This window comes from Anticarsia gemmatalis, chromosome 16, assembly GCF_050436995.1.
Source record: "Anticarsia gemmatalis isolate Benzon Research Colony breed Stoneville strain chromosome 16, ilAntGemm2 primary, whole genome shotgun sequence".
Classification (NCBI taxonomy): Eukaryota; Metazoa; Arthropoda; class Insecta; order Lepidoptera; family Erebidae; genus Anticarsia; species Anticarsia gemmatalis.
Genome location: NC_134760.1, coordinates 5,284,298 through 5,310,798, shown reverse-complemented (window position 1 = coordinate 5,310,798; position 26,501 = coordinate 5,284,298). Strand labels below are relative to the sequence as shown.

General features: G+C 36.2%; 1 protein-coding gene across 1 annotated transcript in view; it reads right to left on the bottom strand.

Moving 5' to 3' along the window:
* Positions 1-944: 944 nt before the first annotated feature.
* The window catches only part of LOC142979553 (transcription factor hamlet-like), a 92,661-nt gene continuing 67,104 nt past the window's right edge, over positions 945-26,501 (bottom strand). Inside the window, exon 3 of the mRNA XM_076124545.1 lies at positions 945-3,613. Within this exon, the coding sequence (XP_075980660.1) occupies positions 2,817-3,593 (777 nt within the window). The 5' untranslated portion in view covers positions 3,594-3,613 and the 3' untranslated portion in view covers positions 945-2,816. The remainder of the gene's footprint in view (positions 3,614-26,501) is intronic.

Here is a 26,501-nt window from a genome sequence, read left to right as displayed (position 1 = left end):
AAAACTTTTGCTATCAACTGTCATTGATTAAAAAAACTACGGATTACAAACATTACGTCCTCCAAATAGGTTCTACCTTTCTAATACTGGCGTATTTCGATATCGACAGTCGAAAACGAGATCCTACATTTAGATAACGTCTTATTCATTAAGTTGATAATTATTTTGGTTTGGGCGGCTAACTCGAGCATTTTGCATACGTCAAGCTTGCATACATCCGCAGAAATAAACTATCAATACTTATTATAAGTGGACTTTGATACCACGACATAGACACTAGATAATTCTTATGTACTTTACGATAATATGTTGTTATGATTATTGCTGTATGTACGTGGCATTCAGTTGTTGTGATTAGATCTATAAATTTAATAGTTCGCCCATATGGCGGTCTAGATGGTGCTGGGCGGTTTCGTTTGTCGCAAATTAATGGCAATAAAGCATAATCATATCGTAAACGGCGTTCGTGAGGCAGCGCCGGCGCAGCCTCCGGGCGCCCTTCAATACAACATGGCGCTCCACTTTAATCGTATTTGATGGTTTTTTTGCCAATCTTTTTGTTCAAGCACGCCTAATACTTTTTTCGACAAGTTTTGTTTTTGTCGTCTGGCACACACCCGAAGATCAGACTTACGATAGAGAATTTATTTTAGACTAAGCGGGCCCATATAGAGCATGTTTAGGATACTCAAAGTTATTTTTCTTTTAGAAGAAGAATCAGGACAATACTAGCAATCTAAAATTTGACTCGATGTAAATATTTTAAGATTTTAACACCCTTAGGTATATTTGAAACAACTTCGCAGAATATCCTCTATGTTGTAAAATGTAAAGCATGTTACTAACTTTATGGCACAGGTTTTAACCCCGACTACCAGTTTGTTTATGGTAAATAGTAAGAAAATGTCGAATGACGGGTGAACAATAAAATAAAAATGCATACATAAAAGTTTTATTGTTATTTATTTCATTTTGACAAGGTAATCGGTGACCTTTGAACGACTAATCGGTATCAAAAGTACAAAACGATACAGGTAATAATCTCTATAAATTTTACATTCTAGTGATAAGTTAAATAGCATCTCTTATGCGATTCAAACACGAATTTGGTACGAGTATACAACAGTAGGCATTCATACACAAGGTAACATTGACTCGGAAAGAGTAAATTCAGGAAATTCAGCGGCGGCCTTGGGAGTAGCGGTAGAGCCTAGAGCGAGGCAGTCAGATGTAGCGTCATGGCGGGCTCACTATTGTCTTGGTGGTTTTTTGTTAATGAGAGCGTGATATCATTGAAGCGAAGTGAAGGTTTATCTACCTATGGAAAACGTTAAATCTCTGCTTCGTTTATGCAAAAATTATACTCCGTAACCATTTCCTTTATAGCTCCTCTCCACTTCGCTTCATTGGAATCACATTAAGAAGTCTCTCTGGTTTTCTACTTAGGCAAAGATAAGTGTCTGTCTTTAAACGAAAAGGCCTTTCAATAGACAAGTTTTATTTGAACTACGAAATTATGTACATCACTTGGTTTTCTTGAATAACAAATATAATGGATCATTGTAGAACTTCCCGGGAATTCGTAATGATTTCAATACATTAAATATATAATCAACTTGACACTCGCAACAATTATAGAGATCTATCTATACTTACAGGAACGTTTAGATTAGTTCTTTGAGAGATTTGTATAAGTATTTATCTGTTTTAGTATTGTTTCCATTGTAGTCCAGTAATAAATTAAATCACAGATTTGTATTTATATTAATTTAGTAATTAATTTCGAATAAGTACAATGTTGTAATAAAATTCTGTAGTAATCTCTAATGTCTGTATAAGTTCTAATTTATAAATCTCAATACAATAAAAATAAAATATCTAATTTGCGTAATATTTTGAAACTTAACAATGAGAGCGCCAGACGGTCGCAGTACTCACAGCACTGAGTCGCTCTGCGGTCGGCGCCCAAAACGACAATAATTTACGCAATATTCTGTATAAGTCATAATATATATAAAATTTCGACAGATTAGATAATTTTTAAAACAACTTTTTTTCTAACATTTCATAAAAATATTTAATAATATCTTCAATAAGCAACAAGTTATATTTTTATTGGTAACCGGCGTTTCCTCTCAGACTAATAATACTAATTATTTATATCGAATAAAGCGAAATTTACAAAAAAAGTACAAAGAAACTACTTACATCCATACAATATATCGATATAGCATAATTCTATAATAGCGAACACTCTCTGAACACTTAACATAATTGTCTATTTACGTCTTTTACGACGAGGAATATATACGTACAAATATATTTGTCATACAACTATCGGTAGAGAAAATTCGGTACGCGTCCTAGCTACATACACTAAACTAACTTATTATTTACATTAAGTACACGAGATTCAATATCACTTTATTTATAATACATATCCTAATAGCCGACTTGGTGGCAAGTACATTTACTTTCACTCGTTTGCGCCAATTCAATGTGCCTAACGCGGTAACAATAATGCGTATTTACAAAATGTATGATGCGTGATCATTATGATTACATTGTACCTAGAGTTTCCTGGCTGTACTTTTATCTGCTGCTGGTGGAGTAACGTTTCAAACATTTTGAATGTTATCATCGCATTGCATTTTATTCATCATTATCAAACGGATTAAAATAACAGTTGGCGCTTATTCCATAAGTAGTTTGAACAAAGAATTCACACAATTAAAGGTTTTATAACATACACAAGAGTCATTTGGATGCATCGACCAGATTATTGTAACTGTGAATGTGGTCTGCATGGTTCACTATCAGGTGTGGTCCGCGGCGCTTGCGGTGGCGGCGGCGGCGCGTCGTCCCGGCGCCACGCGCCCCATGAACGACCTGATCTCTTCAAAGTACGTCTCATCCGGAGACCTTCGGCGGCTGTCGTCTCCATTCTCCGCCTCGTGCTTCTTAAGGTGTCTATCGAGATTCGTCTGCTGGCCGAAGCAGCGGTCACAGTGACGACACCGGAACGGTCGCTCTTTGTTATGAATGTTTCTCACATGTCGCTGCAGATTCGACGATATAGAGAAGGAGCGTTCGCAGTATTTACAGCGGTAAGGTTGCTCTCCCGTATGCGTTCTTAAGTGTCGCGTTAGATTTGCACTCCGAGGGAAGGCTTTGCCGCAGTAGGAGCATGTGTACCGGTCTCGAGCTCGTGGTGCTCCGGGGTTCTGAGGCACGGGCGGTGCTCGCGGTGCCCCCGGGGCTAACAGGGTGGCTGCCGCCGCAGGCAGGAATGGATACCGGCCGAACGATGCAGGCAGAGCTAGAGGTAATCGCCGACAGAACTGTAGTAGCGCTGGATGCGCGGGGTGAGCAGGATGCGTGGGATGCGGCGGTGGTGACGGCACGATCAAATTGCAGTTTTCGTCTTCTAGTCTATGCGGACGCTTATGAGTAACTCGGAGATCTAGGGGCTCGTCGGCGCGCGGCGAGCTGAGCGGGCTGGGGTGGCGCTCGTGAGGCGACACCGGCGGGGAGGCGAGGCGGCGCGGCGCCGCGTGCTTTTCGCGCATGGCGGCCGCCGCGCACGCGCTCATCGGGCTCGTGCGCCACCGACCTGGAAACAAACAATCAACTATTAATCTTCGTGGATCTTTTCTCTATTCTATCCTATAAAATGCTAAGCAATCAAGTTTTGCCTAAATATAGTACTGTGGTCATTTAATTCAAACAAGCTGATAGTTTATTGGTCAACTTTGCCCCTCATCCTAAGAGAAACACCGGTATGCTAAAACTTGTAGAAATATTGCGAAATGACGCGCCGGTGCGGCGGGGGTGGCCGGCTGATCGATGTCAGCTCCTACGCTCGCCTTCGACGCACGCCCACTTACTTACGACATCGGTAACTAGAGCACTTGCTACCGAAACCACCACGTTTTTTGTTAATTATTAATACGCCTTTATAAAGCCAATATATTGCGTTCGAACCAGTTGCTTATGGAAGAGTTGCGCATGCGATCGACTGTCTGACTAGAATCAGAATTGACATCCACGTAACCAGTCGGTTGACATATTCAATTCAGCATATTTTGAGTGCGAGAGTTCGTTCGTGATGGGTGGGTGAAACATTTTATGCTTAATATTACCCAAACGTCGGCCCAGATATGTCCATCTAGTTTTTTTGCCCAATCTTGTGTATCCCTAACAATGGCTCTCACCTCGAGCTGCCGGGTAAAAGTGAAATCGAAGGCACGAATTGACATGAAAGATTTAAACGGTATTAAAGTGCTTTCCTTTCGCTATTTCTTGCTTCTGCCCACGTCGTATCATAACAGATAGTGTTATAACAAAAATTATATCCGCGCCGATAATCGTGCAACTATAAATTGGACAACTTCATTGTGAAGATTGATCGGCGCGCGCCATCACCCACGTACCGTCACGCGCATTGTTGGCATGCGCCTGCGCAGCAATGCGCCGCCGCCGCCTCTCCGACCGACGCAACGATATATTTACATGTTAAATCGCATTATGTTGTCATTATAACCACGGACTGTGATCTGTCATAGTTTTTGCCTCAATGCCGCTTAGTGTTTTAGGAGCTTTTGTTATAATGTACATCTGAAAGTATGGTACAAGATAAGAAGTCGATCGATGATACTGATGTAGAACGTATTTTAACGGCTGGTTGATTGGAACACTGTGTTCGATACATATATGGGTGTACCATAGCACGAAGTTGATGCAATTTTGTGCCGACCTATTAACATAAAAAGTAAAAGCAAAACATCCTAATAGTGCTGCTACAAATTTGTTCGCTCACGCCTACAGTCGACATGCGCTAATTTGCACCAAAAGGAGCCGACATAAATCCTTTGAACAAGGGTCGGGCATCGACGTCCGCAGGTCCATATACGGCGCGTTCGTGAGTCCCTGCACCATGCTTATGATTTGTGGAGAGCGCGCGGACGTGGCCCTTTTATGCAAGGATTAGGTGAATAATTGTCTATTATGTCGATGGTCAATCTTAATCGGATACAACTATGCTCTGGGAACTGGGATTATATAGATATGGTTTGTTTTATTGTAAGTTTATTTTTTAAAGGTTATAGATTTTTGATTGTCAATATTTATTTCAACGTTGTTATTAGTAGGACAGCTGTTCACTACGAAACTTTCTTTAAGGCTTGGCAATTTAAATCTTCCTTTTAAAGCGCAGCTTTCTGTTCGTATAAGTGAGCTTATAATTAGAAATTAATTGGTGGTCGAGGTTGTTCCAGTAAGAGCTCGTGCTGGTGGTTCGTGAAGAACATATTTTACGGTAGCGGCGGCATGTGTAGTGTCGTACGAGGCAGCGAGTAGTGTTGTACCGGTTAAGAACAGTTGCACGTTTCGTAGGTAGCTGTTATGTTAGATGAGGTCGCGCATCTCCGGCGCAGTCACGATCCACTAATTACTAAGTAATTAACGATGTTTGGCGGCGGCGTGACGCGCGCGCTTGCCCCGCCCACTCCGTCGTTATGTATGTTAATGTAAATAGCGTGGCCAATGAGAGCCATCATGGCGCGCCGCCTTGTGATATATTAGCATTTGAATCGCTTATTCGTTCGCCGTCGAACGCACTCGACCACTTTTGTGCTATTCCATGCGTTTCGACGTCTCGTCCCACTTGCTTGTTATGCTGTTATGCAAAACTATAATAAATTACCGCGATTCGTTTTACTATGTGCTATGTATTTGGAATTCCGCGCGTCGAATGCGATAAACTATAGTAGCGATAAATTGCTTTATTCAGTCAATAATAATGTAGGTATAATGTAAGAGGCGAGGTGTGAATGGGAAATGAGATGTTGTGTTCGTGGTTTGTATATCTATCAGTACCAGATACCGCGCACGATTCTATCACTACTATGTAGGTATGTAGCGTGCCGAGTCAAAATCTATTTTCTCTCTGCTTAGCGGCAAAACCTGAGCTACAAATAAAAATACTTAAATAAGTTTTATATTTGACTATTCCTAATTAATCATAGTATTTTTTGTTCATATTAATTTATTGTAGATACCTACATAGCTGCTAATTTTATTGGCAGATAAACTATTATAATTTATTACGCATAATGAGGCGTGATCGAGGAGGTATGCGATATAATCAATCAGGGCTATTAAAGAAGTATGTAGGTACATAACTACACACGTCGAAGCTATACAATAATGTTTACATAGTGAGCAGCCAATCGCAGTAGTCGCGCATGGTCGCCGGCCCGGAACACACTATGTTGCGCCTATTTGACACGGATCGTTACCACTGCTAAGTGGTATGTACAATATGGATGATTCAATAAATCTCTAGGCTTGACGCCAATTCATGGGAAACGAAAAAAAATGGCGATAGATTACAACTATAACAATAATTGATCCACATACTTTTTTAAACTACAATGCAATGCTGCAACAAAAATGCCCGGATTTCATAACAGCGATCTTAAGAATTTCAAGAGAATATTGCCGAAAAAAAGCGTGAGCCGAACAACAATAGGTCTAGAGCGGAGATTGCACCACAGTCACTATTGCTACCGCGTATCGATAAAATGATTAGTAAAAAACACAACGGCTTCTATGGGCCGCAACATTGTACAGTCACGAGCCACGGTCCTTCGCAATATTGCGATGAAATACCTGCCTTATAAATTGTAAGCATCGCTCCGCAAAAAATAAGAAAAATATTCGTGCGAACGTAACAGCTGAATCGAGCAATTTGTTAATAAATGTATATTTTCTTGAATTCACACGAGTTCCTGCACAAACATGAGCTTGAAATCATTTTTTATCAACTAGAGTCAACTACCAATATTACTAATTTAAAACAAGGACTGGTTCGTTACAGATACGGTAGATAAAAATATCGTCATTAATGGTCACGTTAGCAACATATTAACAAATATTAATAGCGCAAATCGCATAAGTCATGACGTTAATAGTTGACATTCCGTATCATATTCTCATAAGATCGCGGGCGCAGCAGATTCACACGCACCGCACGTTTTTTTAGACGACATCGTATCGACAAGCACTATCTTTGATTTATTTCACATCACTATTTTAGGAAACGCGTCGCGCCGATCGCCTTATGGCGAGATATGAAATTACTCCGCGATGTATGAACTTACGAGTGATACGTAGCACTAAATGGGACGGTGTTCAGATGGATCGATTATATCCGTGTATTCGTGGACGTATCATGTCTCGGTGCGGTCGATCGTTGCAAAACCAAAGCTACAAGTATTAAATCCTCCTGTTAAGCGCACATTACTTACACTGTATTAGGTCATGTTATTTAAAGCTTCTTCATTGAATATTATCTTTTAGATGACAACCAGTTTGTTGGCTGTGCGAATTTATTTAACATTAATGTCTCTTAACTAGACGCAGTCGTCGATATGCCATTTATTAAGATCGTGATGGAACGCAGTCGTAAATATAGGTGTCTTTCTTTAGCATATTCAATGATAGCGTGTACTTTATTGACAAAGGCCATATCTTGACCCGTGCGTGACACGATAATGCCTTCGTGGGCACACTCAGGCAAATCTCGAGCTATATATCGTGAAGCATTGTAGTAATCGCCTGCCAATAATCTGCATCAATTTACTTATCGATTATTCCAAAATTACATATTCAAAACGCAGGCCGATGTTCTAGGTGCCAGGAGAAATAATTATCTAATCTATTATCGAAATGCGTTTATGGACCAATCAAAACGGATTGCTATGTATTTTAGAGTGGGTATTTAATACACCTCGGGGGCCGATTCCGGCCAATGGCAGATTGATTTGCCACGCATGCGCACTTATGACGATAATGTTGTTTATATAAAAGTCGCGATTGCATGTGGGAACCGGGGCGACGCGCGCCGTGGGAACCGCCGGAAATCGGGACTTTTTTCTGTTCGCCTGAGCCTTACCTACATACAACTTATTTAGCGGTGATTAGTTATGTGAGCGGCGTCCGCAATTAAATTTATTGACGCCGATTCTGCGAAGTATCAGTAGATAACCAAGGGCCATTTTCGTGACATCCTGAGATGACTCGACCGTTAAAGTGCGTTCCAAATTTCATTAACATTTCTATTTAATGGGTATTTTATCAGAGTCATTTTTAGTGTAGCGTTATACATTTAACATCTTAAAACTTGAACGGCTGGAGCTGATAAATACTGGTATATACGGACAGGATTTAAAATGATATTTCGCGATCGATAATTGGATGGTAAAAATGGTAATGACAAGCAAATAGGGCACGTCAACCAGACGTCTAGAACTAAAGATTAGCATGCGTCACTCGCTCGACTTTGCACAACTAATAGCTAAAAGTTGCGAAATATTTTTGACCCCGAAACGGCTTGAAACATATCCGCAGGCAATAAAGGAGATTTATGACACCGAGCGCAGTGAATCATGTACGGTTCGGATAACATAATGTAATTAAATAGACGTACAATGTACTTGAATTATTACATATTGTGAATGATTGCTATGATATTAAAAATATCATCTTTAAAGTTATGTATTCGTCTAGTGAGATAATTTTAAAGATGAGAAGTTCAGAGAAGAATTTAGTAAATCAAATGATTATTTGACTTTGATAAGTTGAGGGTCCTCTTCAAAACCCCGTGTGTTGCTTCTTAAGAAATTATAACAAAATGACTTAGTGTAGTGTGATGTAATTGGTCTGCATCGGTAGCGAAGTGGCTCTATCTAATTAAGCGTGGCTCGTAAAACTTATGCGCGCTGCGCACGCGCCACATTGCAACATTTCATTTCGCGCCGAACACTCGAACATTTCACAATGGCCGTTTATGCTCCGAGCAAGATTAATAACTGATTCAATACAGGCGACATTACTTTACATACAGAAAAGTAACGTTATACAAGCGACAGTCCAAAAAAAGACAGTGCTTCTGTTTTTGTCCAAGATCCAGTCGATGTTGTTACTTTTGTACATTGTTTAGAATAGGTCAATCTTATTGACCTATCGCACCTCTACAGGCTGATTGCAAAATTTCGCATAACAGAATAATGTATTTTCATTACGTATTCAAAGCATAATCTCAACGAAATTCTATAGAGAGACGCGCGCAGATAACAAAACTAGCCTGTCTTATAATTTATAGTTTGCCATTAGATCGTACTTTGTATACTGGCTGCATTTCATTTGCATTGGAGATTCGGATTTGCGGTGACATGTCCAGTATTAAAATGATGTATCGTGGTTTGATTGCGGCGGCGGCGGCGGCGGCGGGCGGCGCAGGCGCAAGGGACGCGGCGAGGAACGCGCGCACCTCTAGGATAAACTACTACGCAGAGCCCCACAACCTCTAACTCTCGTTTGACTTTAACGACGCATATTTACGTTTATGACAAGTATCAAATGATTATTTCGTGTCACTTAAACCATGCTAATGTATAGCCTCGCAAATAATGCTAAAGCGGTCCAATATATTTTATTATGCCCCATTTTATGTGATCTCCCGTAAATTTGGAGTGATCGGAACGTGTTTATTTTAAATGGAGTTAAGATGGTGATATTTTAATATTCAATTAAAGGTAATTGAATTCAGTGGCTAATAAATTTAAGCAGTTTGAATTAATTAACTTTTTATTACTTTAATTTGATGAAGTATGTAATTTGGAGCATAGAGTTGTGACTACTGAAAAAGGTATTATTGTAAGTAAAAATACTTGGTTTAAAAAAAAAGGAGAGCTAATACAAAAATATATTTATGTTGTAAGGGTAATCGAGGTTTAGCGGGTACTAATTTACCACAGACAAGTTGTACGAAAACCGATACTCCGGTCCTTCGATACAACGCATACCAGTGCCATAATAATGTTGACTAGTAAAATCCCTAGTGCGATTTACACCGAACGACTTCCATGTATACGACCTAAGAAACTAAGTAACCAATATCAAATTTCTAGTTCGTGACCCATCAAATGTAGAGCTTTTTACATCTATTTTTCTTTGAGGTTTATTACGAAGCTCCGGTGGTCTGAGTAATAAGTAACTTTGGTGAACAAGCGGCAATTCAAGATTGGGTATATGTATAGTTGATTTTTTTCAGTGGGACAGTTTTGGTGCCCTATTTTTAAATGTACTCGATTGAATTTTAAACTAAAAAGCAATTTTATTGCACTCTTTTTCTGTCTTTTGTGGGAGGAGTCAAAATTAATGCTTTTATGAACAGTACTTGGGTACAAAACCGTATGTGCGAGCATTAAGTACCTACCAAGGATAACAGGTGCTATGTTATTAAAATTTAATTACTTACTATAAAAGCCGCCCATAATTGAAAAACCTTTGATCTATTAGTGATGTCCATTTTGAACGATGACCGAAACATAGTAACACCTTTTTGTGCGATTTTTGTAACTAGTATTTTTTCACATCTCTATGGCTATAAGGAAATAAATGACCAATCAAGACACGTGCACATATTCAGTTGCAGATCATTATGTTTTATTGACATCTAATTGCCGTGAAATAGAATAAGACGGACTATTATAAAATATAAATGAAATATCGAAGATTTATGCTTGAAGTTGTACGTAGTATGTAAGCTAGAAGTAATATTAATTGTACTAAAGACAAGTAAACTGTTTGAAAAAAGGATATTTCTATTAATTTTGTATCGGACCAAACAAATTTGTCCAACCTAAGAATCGAATTCTGACCGTGAGCGGCATTAACACGACGCTCAGATCATGAAAAATATCGTAGAAAACCTACTGAAAAGTTATAAATACCTAAAAATTTCCTTTAAATAAAAAATATTTTCGTAAATCGTCTAGTGTAAACGTCGTTTCGCCAACGCGTTTCTAGCTCGTAGGTGGTCACGCCTTTATCACAGGCACAATACAACTAGAGGGGCCCGTTGCACTTTATTAGACTTCCTCTTAGTAAATATCGAAGCTAGGCCGGCCGCCTGGTATTTCCATGCGTATCTTGTGACGAGAAAATCTTTGGCAATATGATAAATACAAACAATAATAGACGAAAGTTAAAGTGTAATCGAAACGCGCAACTATAAAAATAATAAAACAACAAAAACTTACACCGGATTTAAAAAAAAATATCACTGCTTTTATACATAATAAACTAAAAAGGTTGTAGTAAGCAATGAGGAATTGTTACTGGCCATAACCTGCGAAAAAAATCTTTAAACGCCATAAATAGAAAAAAAGGAAACACTCTACTTATTTTATTTAATGGCATTTATAGTATTTTTTCGGGCCTTTTGTGCCAGATGTTACAAGGTGATTTATTCTAATAAGGTTTTATTACCAGTAGTATATTTTATTAATAACAATAAACGCTAAACATCGGCTAATAACTTTATAATAATTTAAATTAATTCAATCTAAAATGCACATCGTAACGAAACTCGTTTAATCTGAATGCACATACATAAAGATGACGTAAAATCAAATTGGCTTGTTTGCACTGAACCAATAACGGATCGAACTTCTGATTAAAAAAAAAACGGCTAACAGGTTTCTCTATGGTCGTTATGGCGCCATCAAATTTGATTATGAAACAATAAATAGTTGATAACTAAATATTAATTTTGAAGTGTACATATAGATTTTATTAAGCAACGTTGGTTATTATTTTAATTTGCATGTACCGTCCGGTATTTGATGTTCAATAATTACATCTGTAAAATTGATCAAGTGCAAATTGTATTGATTATTTTGTGTCAGTTTATAAGTGTTTCGTTATGGCGGATATAAAATTAATAGACTTTGTTGCGTGGTTTTGTTTGATGGAGTTTTAAAAGAGATTTAAAGTCAATGTCGGTTCGGTAAGGCAATAATTAAATATTAAGGTAATAATTGTGTTATTCTTTATAACAATATTCGGAAATAAGATCGATGAATTATCTTTTGGGCTTTCAGAGATAAAGTAATTCTACCTAGCAATGTATGTTCAGATTTCATTCGAGTTGTTGATATAAAAATAAAACAAATATTAATACTTTCAATTTCAAACGTTTAATGAGAACTCGCGCTAGCTATGTAGAGTGCTACATTATCGAGAAAGCTTGTCAACGAACAAATGGAAACAAGCCGTCATCATTATCATATTCGATACTTGTATCACTTTATTAACAGCATTGTGGTACAAATTGTTTACAATCCACATAAACATGTAGCTCGACATTATCTCGAGCGTTCGACATTTACTGCACTACGGTTGTAAGTTTGTCAAGTCGACAAGTGCTCGGATTATCGCATCCGTACGTAATAAACACTCTCCATATTATTAGTCGAGCAAGAAAATTAACGCCTACAATAATTACGCGTTTGATCGGTGAAAGCGAAGCACCGATGTCGCCTTACTGCGTATTAGGGTTAACACAGAGGATATGATTTAATAACTGTTTTTACTTGTTTATTTCAGTGTTATATCCGATTATGCAGCTGTAAATTTATATGATGGTTAATCTACCTTGGTTTTTGAGTAGACAGCGACATTTAACAGGTTAAGACGCATAAGAATGGAGTCACATTTTTTTTCCGTATTTTCTATGCGATTACATTTATCATATATTACATTAAACAGACAATTGATAGCTTTGATTTCCTTTGTTATTCGGTTTTTGTTTGTAATGGGCGGTAATAGTAAAGTATTTTAATGATTAAACTATTGAAATAGCCCTAAAATATGACGTAAGTTCTTTTTCTTTAAAATGAGTTGTAGAATCGATAAGAGTAGAACAAAAGAATAATGAAAGTACTTTACAATAAAGTGATTAAGTGACTACTTTGACAGCCCTAGACACTAGTCAGGATTGTGTTCTGTCATTTAATTTCATAAAGATTGAGTTTAGATTGATATTTCAAAAAGAATGCCAGCCAGTTTGACAGCTACTACTTTTTAATGATATAGGGGATCTAAATATAGGTACAGTCGACTACATAAAGCAATCATTTGATTGATTCTTTCTTTATATCCATTGTGAACATGAGTAGAATTGAAATAATTAAGTGATCGTTTTGTTAAAACTCCAATAGTTGCGGACGCAATTTTGCATTTTATTATGCCACTAGAAATCGTAAATCATTGTCCATTGATTAGAGAAATAGATCTGCGGGTACAATAATAAATATTGTTTTTATTACTTAGGTATAAAGCATGTAAGAAATAAATTTTCTAATTTTATTAAACCGTTATTTTATTCAAGAAGATATACGCAATTAAGTGTCGACACTATAAATATTGGTGTTATCTGTATCATATTAGCTTATTAGATTTCACTTTGACAGATTGTAAAGTCACAGTTTTATAACTCAATTAATATTACTTAGTATGTAAGCGTAGAATGTTGCGGTCAAGATGATAATGTCACTCGTAAAGGTAAGACTTGATCGTAACACTTTAATTATGTGTCTCACTCATTTTGGTCTCATCCGTTTTCTATGTGAAAGTTTTTAGTTATAGAACACATACTTAGTGGCTGTAATTATTGTTATGCTTACTTGTTATTGGTTATGCTTAATGCCCGGAACTTAGGGGTCTTTGAACAATGACATCTAATAATACATATACATAGGGCGAATCGGGTTTGACCAAATGATAAATACATCATACTCTGATCAATTTATTTTTCTTATTAAGAAAGTGTTAATCCAAACGAATTTCTGTACGCGACTGTATGCTCATTTCTTTGCACACATAACTACAAGTTTTTATAATCAGAATCAGAGCTGCAACCACTTCCATTTAGGGTATGTTCATCCACTTAAAAATATATCATATTAAGTCACCGTGCGATCAGAGAGCAGTGCATTCTTTCCCATAATGTATCACTATTGATAGGTTCGTATAGTCTTCATGGCCTTCTGCATGTTCCACTTATAACATCTATGTTATGTTAATAAAGTAGTTAGCATTGTTATGGAGGATTCAGTGCTGTATTGACCCCGCTTTATATTACTGCATCGCCATATATATGAGTATACGATACATGACGTAATTGCACGTTTATCATATTGGTTTTGTGTCGCCAACATAGCTTTAGAACGGTTCCACTAACGCAGTAACAGTATGCACTTAATAGCTTACGTGTTAGCTGAAATGGGTATTTGTATTTCTGTTATAAAGCTAAATATAATTTAACGTGCTTCAATTACCTATGATTATAAATGATTCTGATGTTAATAACAAAAACTAGTCTATAAATATTATCTCGTTAGTCTTACAAAAACAACTTATCAATATAACTAAAATACCTACTTAATTAAGCAGAAAAAGGTCTTTATAACTTTACTCTATTTTACGGTATTTTTGTCGCTATGCTAATGAAATTAAAGATTATATCTCGATGCTTTAATTAAAGCACTTTGACTAAGTCGTTTTGGCGTAATTTCTCGTCAAGTAGAGCAAGTCGAGCGCATTAGTTGCGATCATGCAAATTCTGGATTACTACAACACCTACTAAATATCGCTTATCTCATATAAGATTTTATCTCTAAATTCTGTAGTTATATATGCCGCAGATAGCTAAGATAGACAGTGCTTGAGCTTAAAATAGTAGGTGTAAAGGAAATATACGCACGTTCAAAGTATCCTAATACCTTACTTCGGTCTGAATATAATCTTCGGATTTAACCTACCCGTCAATAGTACCCATATACGTTTTCTAGTGATTCCGGTATTAAATACCTAGTATTTTAACTAAAGAGCGAGTTACTTTAAATGCCCGCGACATATGTAATTAAGATTATACTTGAGTGAATGTTTAAAATGTTAGTATTTTACTGTGGGTTGGCAAATTAACTTAGTAATGGCCGGATACATAAAATCATCTTTAATCTATATTAATTAGTTTTATTTATGTTTTGATAATATTTTGATTGCTTTAGTGATGATGTAAGTAGGTTTCTGGTCTAAGGTTAGGAATTTGAGTTCAATAGAAGACAAGTGAAATTGGTATCATTGCAATAGCTATTAAAAAGTGCTTAAGAAATATTTATATTTCCAATGTATGAGTTATAATCAAAACGGTTTGATAATGTAATATTAAGTTAAATAAAAACCGATTAGTCATTTAAATAGAAAGAACCGTGCCTTCTTTATATTCCTCGTCGCCAATAACATTCAAAGCTCACTCGTAAAACTAAAGTGGTCTAGTTTTTGCTCCCATTCATACAGATAACAACAAGAGTGAGCATTAATATCAATGTTAATAATCACATCACCTCGAGTGAGTATATCATCATAAATCTACACCGTGATGTTTATCGTGAGTAGAAGTCGGGCAAGGTCGTCTCCTCCCTTAACGCAAGTTCACTCATTACACACATATACCAACATATATGTCGACTCTGCCTATTGATTTTGAACCGGTTTCAGCCTACACACTCGCTCGTCTAAATCACATTAAAACTCTTAGTACCAATTATTTTTTGCAATAATTCGATTGTATGAGGAAGTGACACCTCTGATTGCCAAGTCTCAAATTACAGTAATGCCTAAATATGAAAACGGAAACTTGTTTGGTAGATATATAAATTATTCAGAACAATTCGCACGTAATAAAGTAATATTATTACTGTTTTATATTTACATATACATGGGCTACTTCGTGTTTGAATTAAGAAATCGAAATCCTATTAAACTTTAGGAAAATCATTGATAGGCGTTGTGATTTGATTTGTTTAGCGTGATATGCAAAAAACTCTTATTATGTGAACGTATTGAAATACTTTTTATAAAAACTGCATTCAGACTAGAAAAAATATGTACTATGGAACTATGTATATTGAAATAGACTTATTTTATTTAGGTTAAGTTTGTTAGTTCCTTGTGCTATTGTTATTTAATGTTGTCTAACAAGATTGTGGTTTTGTCACACCTGATGTAATGCATTTGTTATGGTTCGTATTGAGATAAATCTGTAGCAAAGTTAAGTGGAACTAGTTACTGGAAATATTCGCGGATAAAACCGAAATAGATTCGTCTACCGTGTCGAGTAGCCAAGTTATACTTAAAAGACTTCAGCGGTACGTTGTTAATGTGAAGTCTGTATTAAATAATTGAAGGTATGTTCGAATACCGCGAACAGATTACGACAAATACACTGACAAATAATTTCTAACACACATAAATAGCAGTCATAGAAATTGCCCGTCCATGTGTGCGTGTGTAATGACACTGGTATAGTTATGAAATGGTTAAAATTGTGCGCGTGCGACGATGATTACAGTAATTTGTTGCTTTGAGCCGATATCGCGGCGTTCAAGATCTTGCCAAGGTAAGATTTATGCATTGCGCAGACGATCATAGTATTCATACGTGATAAATTGCTGCTTTAAAGCCAAAATTGAGATATTACCTGTTTTTAGTGAACATCTGTTCAAAATTTAATGGCTAGTTCTTACAGCTTGTCTGTTTAACGCGGTGATTAAGAAAAAATACGGGTGACTTTCATTTAAATGATTGGTGGTTTGCGAGGTGAAGTTATCGGATAGTTGGATGATTTCTGAGTATGATTAATGGAGAAATTGTAAATTGATGATATCTGTTATAAATGCAACGAATGATTTCTTACAACATCCTACTTTAAAAAAGTAAAGTAAGTGTTACTAATTGGATTTTTGTACTTGTATCGTTATTTAATCAAAAATATTCATATTACATAAGTAATCTTCCTTATTTCGGTTCAGAACCCGATACGGACAGTGAAAACCCGTCTGTAGATCCGAAGATACGGTGCATGGAAACCAGTCTTCATAGTCATGTAACCAGTACCAGTATTAGTATCGATTGAGTACTGATGGAATATGGAGCATGTATGTAAATGACTCAATACACTAGCAAAATACTTAGAAACTTTTTGTTTACTCGAATTAGTTGAGAATGTTGAAATAAATGCGGTTGAGAGTTTGAAACCTTGTTTGTAGAAGAAATTTAGGTAATGTTTATTGGTTTAGCTTTTGGAGTACCAGTTTCGAATTTTTGTACCTAAGGTTTAACGTGAGTTACACGGTTCTTCCTCTTTAAATTGCATTGTAAATTTCCTAGAATATAAAATATTACATTGGCTTTTCTTATTGCTTCACTTAATTAAAGCTAAGTTTTTGCGGTTGCAATTTCTTAGAACTATAGACGACTAAGTTTTGAATAATACATCCATCCCCATAACCTCCTTATTTGTCAGAAAATAGAAAATTACTGTAATCGTTTGACTTGATTACACTTGATTTAAATTGTAGTTAAATTATAATGTTACTTGTTTCAGTTACAAGAATCAGAACACTATCTGAAATAAGACGAGCTTATCCTTCCATTTTCATAAACAGCTTGGCTTGTGAAAGCCTCCTTTATCCTTTGTACGGTTCAGGTATCTAAATAGAAATCGGTCTATTTTCCCGTACGATGATTCAAGTCACGTCACTATACAATACCGGGTTATCAGTGCTGTGACCGTCATAATGGCGTCCTGTTAGAGCATCGGATAACGAGGCCGATGTACATGCGTTTGTGTCATAGTAAAGATGCGTCTAGAGTGTATGCTACATTTCAAAATATCGAGCTGAAAGCTGCATCAGCTACACATTGACGGTGTGCTAGCTAGTGGCGGTTAGTGTATACAGAGCCCAAAATAATTCCAGTCATCATAAGAGAGAGGTATTTCTTACCAAAGATATTTGTGTCGTGGGTAATAATGTGTAGTAAAATTAAATCGTCGCATTAATCATCTAATGGAGTTATCTGAGGACAAAAAATCAATCACCCTTATTGATCTTTACCGTTATAGACCTCTTGAAGTTCTGTATTTATTTTTAAGTGCGTTATGGTATGTTTATATGAGTTCTGTTTGTGTATGTAGAGCCTCACCTCAACGTGATGTTATGTTGATACGTACTCTTATTTATGCATTGGCCATTTCTATGCTATATGTGCAACATTGTTAGCTTATATAATCCAATTGCTATAGTATCTGAGATAACATCTTAGTAATATAGTTTATTATATAGTCTAAATATGGGTATAATACGAATATTATTCAGTTAGGATATTAACGACTGTTTTAAACGTGAATCCTGTCACATACTTGCCACACGACCTGTCTTAAGAATGATATATATTCTTCAAAAGTAAATAATCTCATCTTTATGACACGAAAAACTTAAATAAATATTTCAAAAATGTTTGCTTCAATAATACAGCGACCATTTCTGTGTTACAGCATCAAGGGCTCAGCGAATTAAGATCCATAGAAGTACCAAGTGCCGACAATAACCATTGAAAAATTACGTCAGCGGCACAATCCACCTGCTAATCAGACGCATTACAGGCAATCGACCTTCAGAGAATGATAACACAGCGATGTAGTGCAAGCCGGGCTGTCATTAAGGTGTACAGCCGCTCCGAGGGCGGTGGATAATCGCCTATTGCGGGACATAATGCTGCGGGTCAAGATCTCCATACCGCATGCTTGCCACGTACTTGCCTTTAGTTCGGAATACACACTAGGAAATGAGATGTACGAATGTTATTATTGCTTTGTATTTTGTAAAAGAGTAGTGTTGGTATATACGAATAATCAATAGAAATGGATTAAAAGACTTACCATTCGATTTCTGATATCAAGATTTATTCAAGTAATTTCAAAAGATGAAATCTTTACACATATTTGTCACTTTACGTATTGAAATACGCGACTGTAGTCGTGTTCAAAACCTATGTATCATCACAAACCTAGTTTAACTCTTATTAGTTTCACATTAATTAACTGCCGGCAGCTAAGATCAAACGAGTCTTTAAGTCTACGAGTCTGTAATGCGCTTTATACTGCTGTTATAATTTGTAGATGACGTAGTAATAGTTGAAGTAGGTTTTAAACTCTTTAGTACTATTCTGTAAGGTGTGTACGGCCCGAGGCTTGATGTAACTACGTAATAACAGTTTATAGGTGCATGCTTCTAGGTAGCTGTTTTACACTTTCTGTCTTGATTTTATATATAGTAGATTAGTTATAAGCTGTTACGTTATAAGAGTTAATATGATTTAGTGTAAGCACTTTTGTATCTACTGAAGGGAAAGGAGAGCAGTAAAGAACAAACGAGTGATTTTTAGGAAAAGGAATTAAGTTGCGTCTTTATTATGGATGTAAAAAATTACAAACACCACCGAATAATTATAATTTTGACACAGTTATTTGTCACGCTACTGACTGACCTTTTACCGAAAAAGACCAAAAGTAATCAAGTATTTTTTCTTTTAAAAGAATAGAAATGAACTTTAAATATCATAAGATTGTGTTATTACTAATTTAGCGACTTAAACGGAAGGCCAACATGTATTCATGTGATATATTTTCGTGACATATAATATGATTAAGATTTTAACAGTAATATTTCTGGTGTCAAACAATCAGTTGGAGCACCTTCCGCGTTGATGACTAATCAACAAAAACTTAAAGGTCCTGTAACTAGTTTACCTACGATATGAACTTCATAACAGCGTCGTAGCATTTATAATATTGACACAATAATAGAAGTGGCCCAATATTTCCAATTAACAATGACACACGGTTACAATGGTCTGCCCACATGCGGCCGAGCCTTGGCATTCTCTTCAAATGTCTGGCAGATTCCTCTGGATGATATGGATGGTAGACGATTGTTAAGTGTTAATGTAATGCTCGGAATTGATGAGCAAGTTGCCCAACGTGTTTGTTGAGACCAACCTTTATTTGTTCTTTCTATGTGTGTATTAGAATAGCTCGAAATGTTGTTTGTACTAATACAGAGTAGTCTTAGATGTTTTGCATAGCGATTTTTCCTTGTTTAATTATTTTAATGATGATTACGAACGGGTTATTGGTGTCACAGAGATGTTGCCGATTTTCCTGTTGTATTTATTCATCTCATCTTCTTTTATGAGTGCATCTAATTACTAGTTTAGTTGAAGTTGTATTTTTTAGTATAATAAAACTAGATCTTCTTTAACCTTTATCAAAATTACAGCGTTATTATCTTGTTGTAATTGCTATTGTCTCAAAGTCCTGTTTCCAAGTCATTCTGAGTAGCGAGTATATTGAGCAAACAGTTTTGACATCCTACCCACGTGTGCTTCAATTTATCGAATTCGAGTTATCAAATAATTTCATTTCATTGTCTATTAACCTTTATATTTCATATTGTCTATTTATTTCGACTGTCAATGAGTGTTGCGCTTTATTGAAACTGAAATATGTTGTCTATTTCACAAAGCACTCCATTAGGTAATAATTTCCTGTAGATATTTGGACAATCTCCATTGAAATTCTAGGTTCACCATCTCAAGCCATTACTCACATAATCTTCTAATAAATAAGCTCTAAACAAAAGTGACGTGTAACACGGGTCCAATCAAACACTGAATGGACCATCAACATATCAAGCTGACAAGTTGGCTCCAAATTGGTGGCTTGACAAAGAAATTTCCTATATGCAATTACATTAAGATCAATGCAAATTCTGGAGCGTACGGGAGGACCATTTATGGTCTTCATTAAGAGGACATAAAAAAGGTATTGAGTTCGCCTTGGCGTTTAAATAGCAACGGTTTTAATTAATAAATGAGAGGACTTTTGTTACCGGCCTCTTTGCTCTGATCTCGTGTGACGAATGCTTACGAAATTCTCTGTAATCCTGCTGAGATTGGCTTCGATTTATTACACAACGACAACTGACGCTTAATTGGATGAGCATTGCTTCATTTTTCGGAAGTTTTATGTGTCCCATTTGAATTAAAAGTAAGTTAAATGTGTGATTATCGCAGTTTGTTTTTGGTTAATTGGATCAATAAACGAAATGTCAAGACAACCATTAATATTGTAAAATGCAAAGATTCGTTAAAAAATACTATTCATCAAAATAATAACGTATATTATAACTTTACAAAATGATCAAAGTTGTGGCAGCGAAAACGCAGCAAACCACCGTATATTCCGTTTAATAGCTTATTGAAATAAATCACTACTAACTTTTCCCGGCGAGAAATCCAATATTGGTATTCTTAACGGAATTGGTATCTATTAGAAATCATCAGAGGAGTAATAAAGGGTCGCTAACTGAACATTAGAGCTCGGACGGTCGTAAACTACTTGAGTTGTTCGATAGATGGCGGTAGGCGCGCACAATAGCGCGGGGGCGGCTCTCGCGCCGCTTCCGATGCGCACGCGCTACCCGCTATTGATTTGCTACTAACTGTAGAAGCTCAAATAAATTCATGTTAGCAGCAGACGGTAGACGTCATGTACTTTATCTATAGCCTCTCAGGTAGTAACTCGCTATTTACATTGCAGCTGCTACTTCATAGATTTTAGATTTTCAGCTTTATGATGTCTAGCGCGAAGCAAAATTTATTGCAATTTATTCGATTTGTTACTTCTTCTTCTTTCACTGTATGTTTATTGTTTAGGAATACACATTTGTGTAATGGGCTAAACATTGAAATTAGACTTTAAAAACGCTCTACGACTGGCCGAAGTCTTTATAATGTAATAATTGTGGACTAATTGAGATTACTAAACCGACCGAACAGCTAGATTATTTTAAGGAAGTGATCAATCATCATCAGTTCTTACATGGACAACATCACTTGAGCTCGCAATATCAAATTAATTAAGACTTTGAAGCCTTGTTTCTATAAAGCTATGTACCTACTATTGATTACAAATGAATTACACAGGTTAAAAACAAAACAATGGTATACATTTAACAAAAAAAATGCCGCTTAAAAGGAATAAGCCTCTTTCATTTTGAACATTATCTGAAGTAAAAACGAAGTACAATAATTGACTACAAAACTGAATTTCGACAAATTCTTATACGACACTATTTTACTCCGACAAAATGGCACCTAAACTATTACTACTATTTAAAGTAAAAATCAGTTTCCGTTAAAGATACTCGAGTAAATGAATACCTTAAAGACAACTGCGTCAAAACACGAAAGATTAATATAAAACCAATCTCTTTGCAAATATCTTCATCGAACACGCTCTTCTATGTTCCAATAAAATTAACATATCAAACAAACAACAACATAACTTTGCGTTGTTCCAGTTCGAAAGTGCGTAAACGCCTTTACACGTCTGTCAAAGCACTGGCTTATCAAGTTCGATTTCGATAATGTATTTAATTAAGCGATGAGAAAACCGGCCGCCTTCCTGTTCTACTAAGAAAAAAACTAGTAGCTATAACTGTTACGAAATACTAATATTATCATCGATATTTTTTATGTGCAACGCGTAACGGAAACAAAGTGACGAGAACTAATAAAATGAACATTAAATTAGATGCGGTCTACTCTGTGGTTAGTTAGGTATGTGTTTACAAGTGTAAGGTTAGCGCTGCATTACTGTGAACCACATAAGGATATCCTAAAAGATACCGTAAACAAGTAAACTACTGCATATTTGAACAGCCATCAAGATTCTCTAAGAGTATTAATTAACGTGACAGGATCCAAAATGAGATGCCTTTCTGACCGCCCGTGATCAAGGTTTTATCTGCTCTTACCGTACGATTTTCCTGAGTAAAGTTAGTTTTAATGTAGAAAACAAACAATCATTTTATTTCTATAGCCTATCAGCACCTAATGACCAGATCACAACAGAGCATTTAATTTCAATTTGGTCTCATATCTCTAGCCCCTAATAGGCCTCATCATGTAACAAAATTAAGCAACAAGATCATCAAAACAATCAACCATATAACTTTCAAGTCAATCGGTCATAAATTAACATCAACTAACAAACAAGAACAAGTTAATCTCCAATAAATTCGACAAAACAGAACATCGAAATGTTTTCGAACAATTACATCACTGATTCTATCGGGGCGCTCGTATTTAATCATCGACAAGTCCGAAAGACTTTCTCTTAAGCAAAGGAAGTCTCCTGGAAAGCCTTCGAGCAGCCATTACGCCTTACACGGCGCAACCTCGCACCTGCTTTACATACTGATCTTGTTCGTCCGGCGAGCGTGCACTAATTCCGAGTGATGTGACACGCTCGGCGTTTATAATCTATCGATAGATTCACGATTATATAGCTGTGGTGATGACTGTACAAAGTAGTTTTATTTTGTTAGCGATAACGTTCTAGTAAAACATTTATCGTTTTTAATCTAGAGGCTAGTTTGTTATGTTAATTTAAAACCTCGATTAGGTACCTAATGTTTTGTGTTTTCAAGTTATTTTTTGTCAATTAGCAAAGACTTATTTTGGAGATAAGATTAATTTCGGGGTTATTATTTCAAAGTATAATCTTAAAGCTATCAATCGATAACGTAATCGATAGTCTTACTCCTTGTTATAAAAACTAGTCTAAGCATTAGGCATAGTTGATGTGCCGAAGATGTCAGTAGCCATTCACGGTGAAACCGCTCTTTATTTAGTCACAATCTCGTGCACTTGATAGTGTTTTACGCTCAACTTGAACGACGCTGATAAATATATGTAGACGTCGCATTCCGTCGCAGTGCGGCGTCAGATTTTTTGTAGAAAATAACAACCATTTCATCGACATCGATATCTTGACGTAATTATATAATCAACATACCTAATTTGAATTCCGCTTTAATTGGCACATCATTTGCTGTATTTTTTTTGCCTAGTTAATTGAGATTGCTGATTGAAATTAGATCATTAGTATGTAAATTTGCCGTTATTGAGCGTGCTATAATTGTATTCGTAAAATCGAATTCGAAATTTTTACTTGAAAGACCACACGCAAGGAGATCATTACTTACCGCCCATCTTAAAAAGACCCGTTGTAGTGCATCATCTTTGCTTATTTTCTGTAATAATTCCAAAGTAGGTGTGGCGTGTCAAGAAAAAATGGTCATGATCGTATTTCAGAGGGTGGGCGCAGTACTCCAATTTGTGCAAAAAAAATCTGAGTACTCTCAATAATAAGGAGTGAAACTTTCCCTTCCTTTATAATGATGAACTCGAGACCCACCACATGTGAGCTCGGACGTGATTTCGTTCTGCTCTGTCATTGGCGAAAGAGGAAATTATACAAAGAAGTTACGACATGTAATTATTGTTCGATAACAATCGATATGTTTGGGACATGCGATTTGATTGATTTTCGCAACACTGGTTCTGGTTCAATATTAACAAACTCAATTATAAATGATATTGCAATAATACTTCCTTCATCTTCAGACATAATCCTTAATAACTTATACTTTCGAATTGTCAAATCGATAAGTAAATATCATAAATCGTATCGATAGGCAATAACGCACGTGTTTGAGCGATGATTGCGATGCGATTTGTCGACATAATTCGATTTCGCGGGGTTGTATCGTTAATTACTATTAGCGAGGATCGATGCATCAACAAGCAAAACTGAGCCGACTGGTTCTTGTGGTGAAACTGGACAGGGGCTACCAACCATTCGGAGCGTTTAAACTCAACCACTTGTTATAAGATTGCACCAGAATTATTATAAATGGCGTAAAGAAAGTGAGTATTTTACTCAGTACTGCCTATATTTGTGCTTTAATGATAATGATGATTCGACACCATTATATCTGTCAGAGGAAATTATTTTAATTTTAGCGATTTACCTTTTCATTTTTGCATGTTTATAGTCTGCTGGCGATCAAATATGGAGCTGGTTGGACATAATTACCTGACATAAGAAAACGGTTTATTAATATTAAACATATTATTAAGTTAGCTTGGTAATTAAGTTAAGCTCAATGTGGTGAAAAATAACGAGTTCGCCTATGCCTAGGAATTGGGACTATTAAAAACAAAGTGTATACTTTAAAAATGTACTGCAGATAATTTGTAAAGAGTAAAACAGTTGAGAGCCACCCAATGATTTCACCGGCGCGGGCGCACGTTCGTCGTGCGGAATTTAGATACCGCTTGGACACTCGCACTTGTTAGAGGGACATCTGCGTCCATTACGTTTTCACTCCACGTTACATAACTATCATTATATTACTAACTTAATTTATTCCAGTACTAACCGGACTGACGTTTTGAGACTCTAAGTATCAATTACAAAATTGAGATACAATTGTAGTTGAGAATTGTCTTACATCTACATCTACAACCTAATACTTGACAACTATTAGAAAGCTTAGTAATTTCTGAATGTTATAAAATTTTCTCGCAGGATGGTAGGAAAATCACTTATAAAGTCACTGGGTAGTCGAATTGAGAAGCAAGTATTTATTATAATCAATCGATACATGTATTTATTAAAATCAAAACCTGTATGTCGTCTACTTTGTATAGATGTTGTATGTTTATTTTAATTGTTATGGATCGCGCAGTGACGGCATACAAATTGGTACTGTGATAACAGATATTATTATAATTCTAGTACGCAATTGCGTCCAATATGTAATCGACAGGATAAACTGTAATATTGATGAAAACGCTCAGCGCTAGTTAAAATTGCGTATTATTTTATTGAAAATTTAGTTTTAGTTCCGAGAGTGATATGATATTTATTATGTTTATTCAGTATAGCTTTATAGTTTATAAGGAAAATCATGAGTTAATGTAGCGGTAGTTGTCCACATGACAAAATGTTGAGTGTAGATAACAAGGTAATTGTCGGCGCGACGCGGTGCGCAGGCGCAGGCGCAGTACTTAGCGGCGACCGACATTAATGCACCGCGGATCACCGTGTTTAACATATCAGTTTATGGCACTCATGCCAACCATTAAATCATCATTAGACATTATTTCATTTTATGGTTATTGATTTTATATTCAATTTTATGAACTCCCAACGTCGAGTAGTTACGTTAAATTACACGGTGCACGTTATGCAAACATTGACTCAGCCGTGAAATAATATAGTTACATAAAATATGTAATAAACTCTTAAGCTTAATTTTTAGAGCGATTGATATGTATTACGAAAAAACGAGAGTTGCACTTTGTGAAAGAACTTCTTTCGTTTCGGGCCTCAACAATGACAGAACACGTATAAAATTACAGAAATATATCGAAGGCTACAGCGAGAGTAATCAGACACAATAAAATTTTATTCGCTGGTTTATTTTTAAAACTTAATGTCTTGCGTAACACTCATAATTTTGTTCCACGTGTCGGCACCGAGCCGCCTGTGCCTGTCTGCCTGCCAGAGCTCGATGATCGGCGCTCGAACAAATCAATTAAGTTGCAGTTACCACCCATTGTCTTTGATTCAGATGTCTCGTTAAGGCGACGCTCAAAGTTAACAGGCTTCCGTCAAATTTATGTTAACCCTAAAATTCCTTGTCGCGGAGATATATTCAGCATTTGGTATTTTAACGAAACTTTAATTTGAGCTCAAACTCGATCGATTGTTACCGAAAAACGCTTCAAAAGGACACGCCACTGTAAAACATACCTTATTGATTGCCTCATTATCGACGTTGTTTTTGACTCTAATTTAATTGGGTGTATAAATTTATTGCACTTTCTTT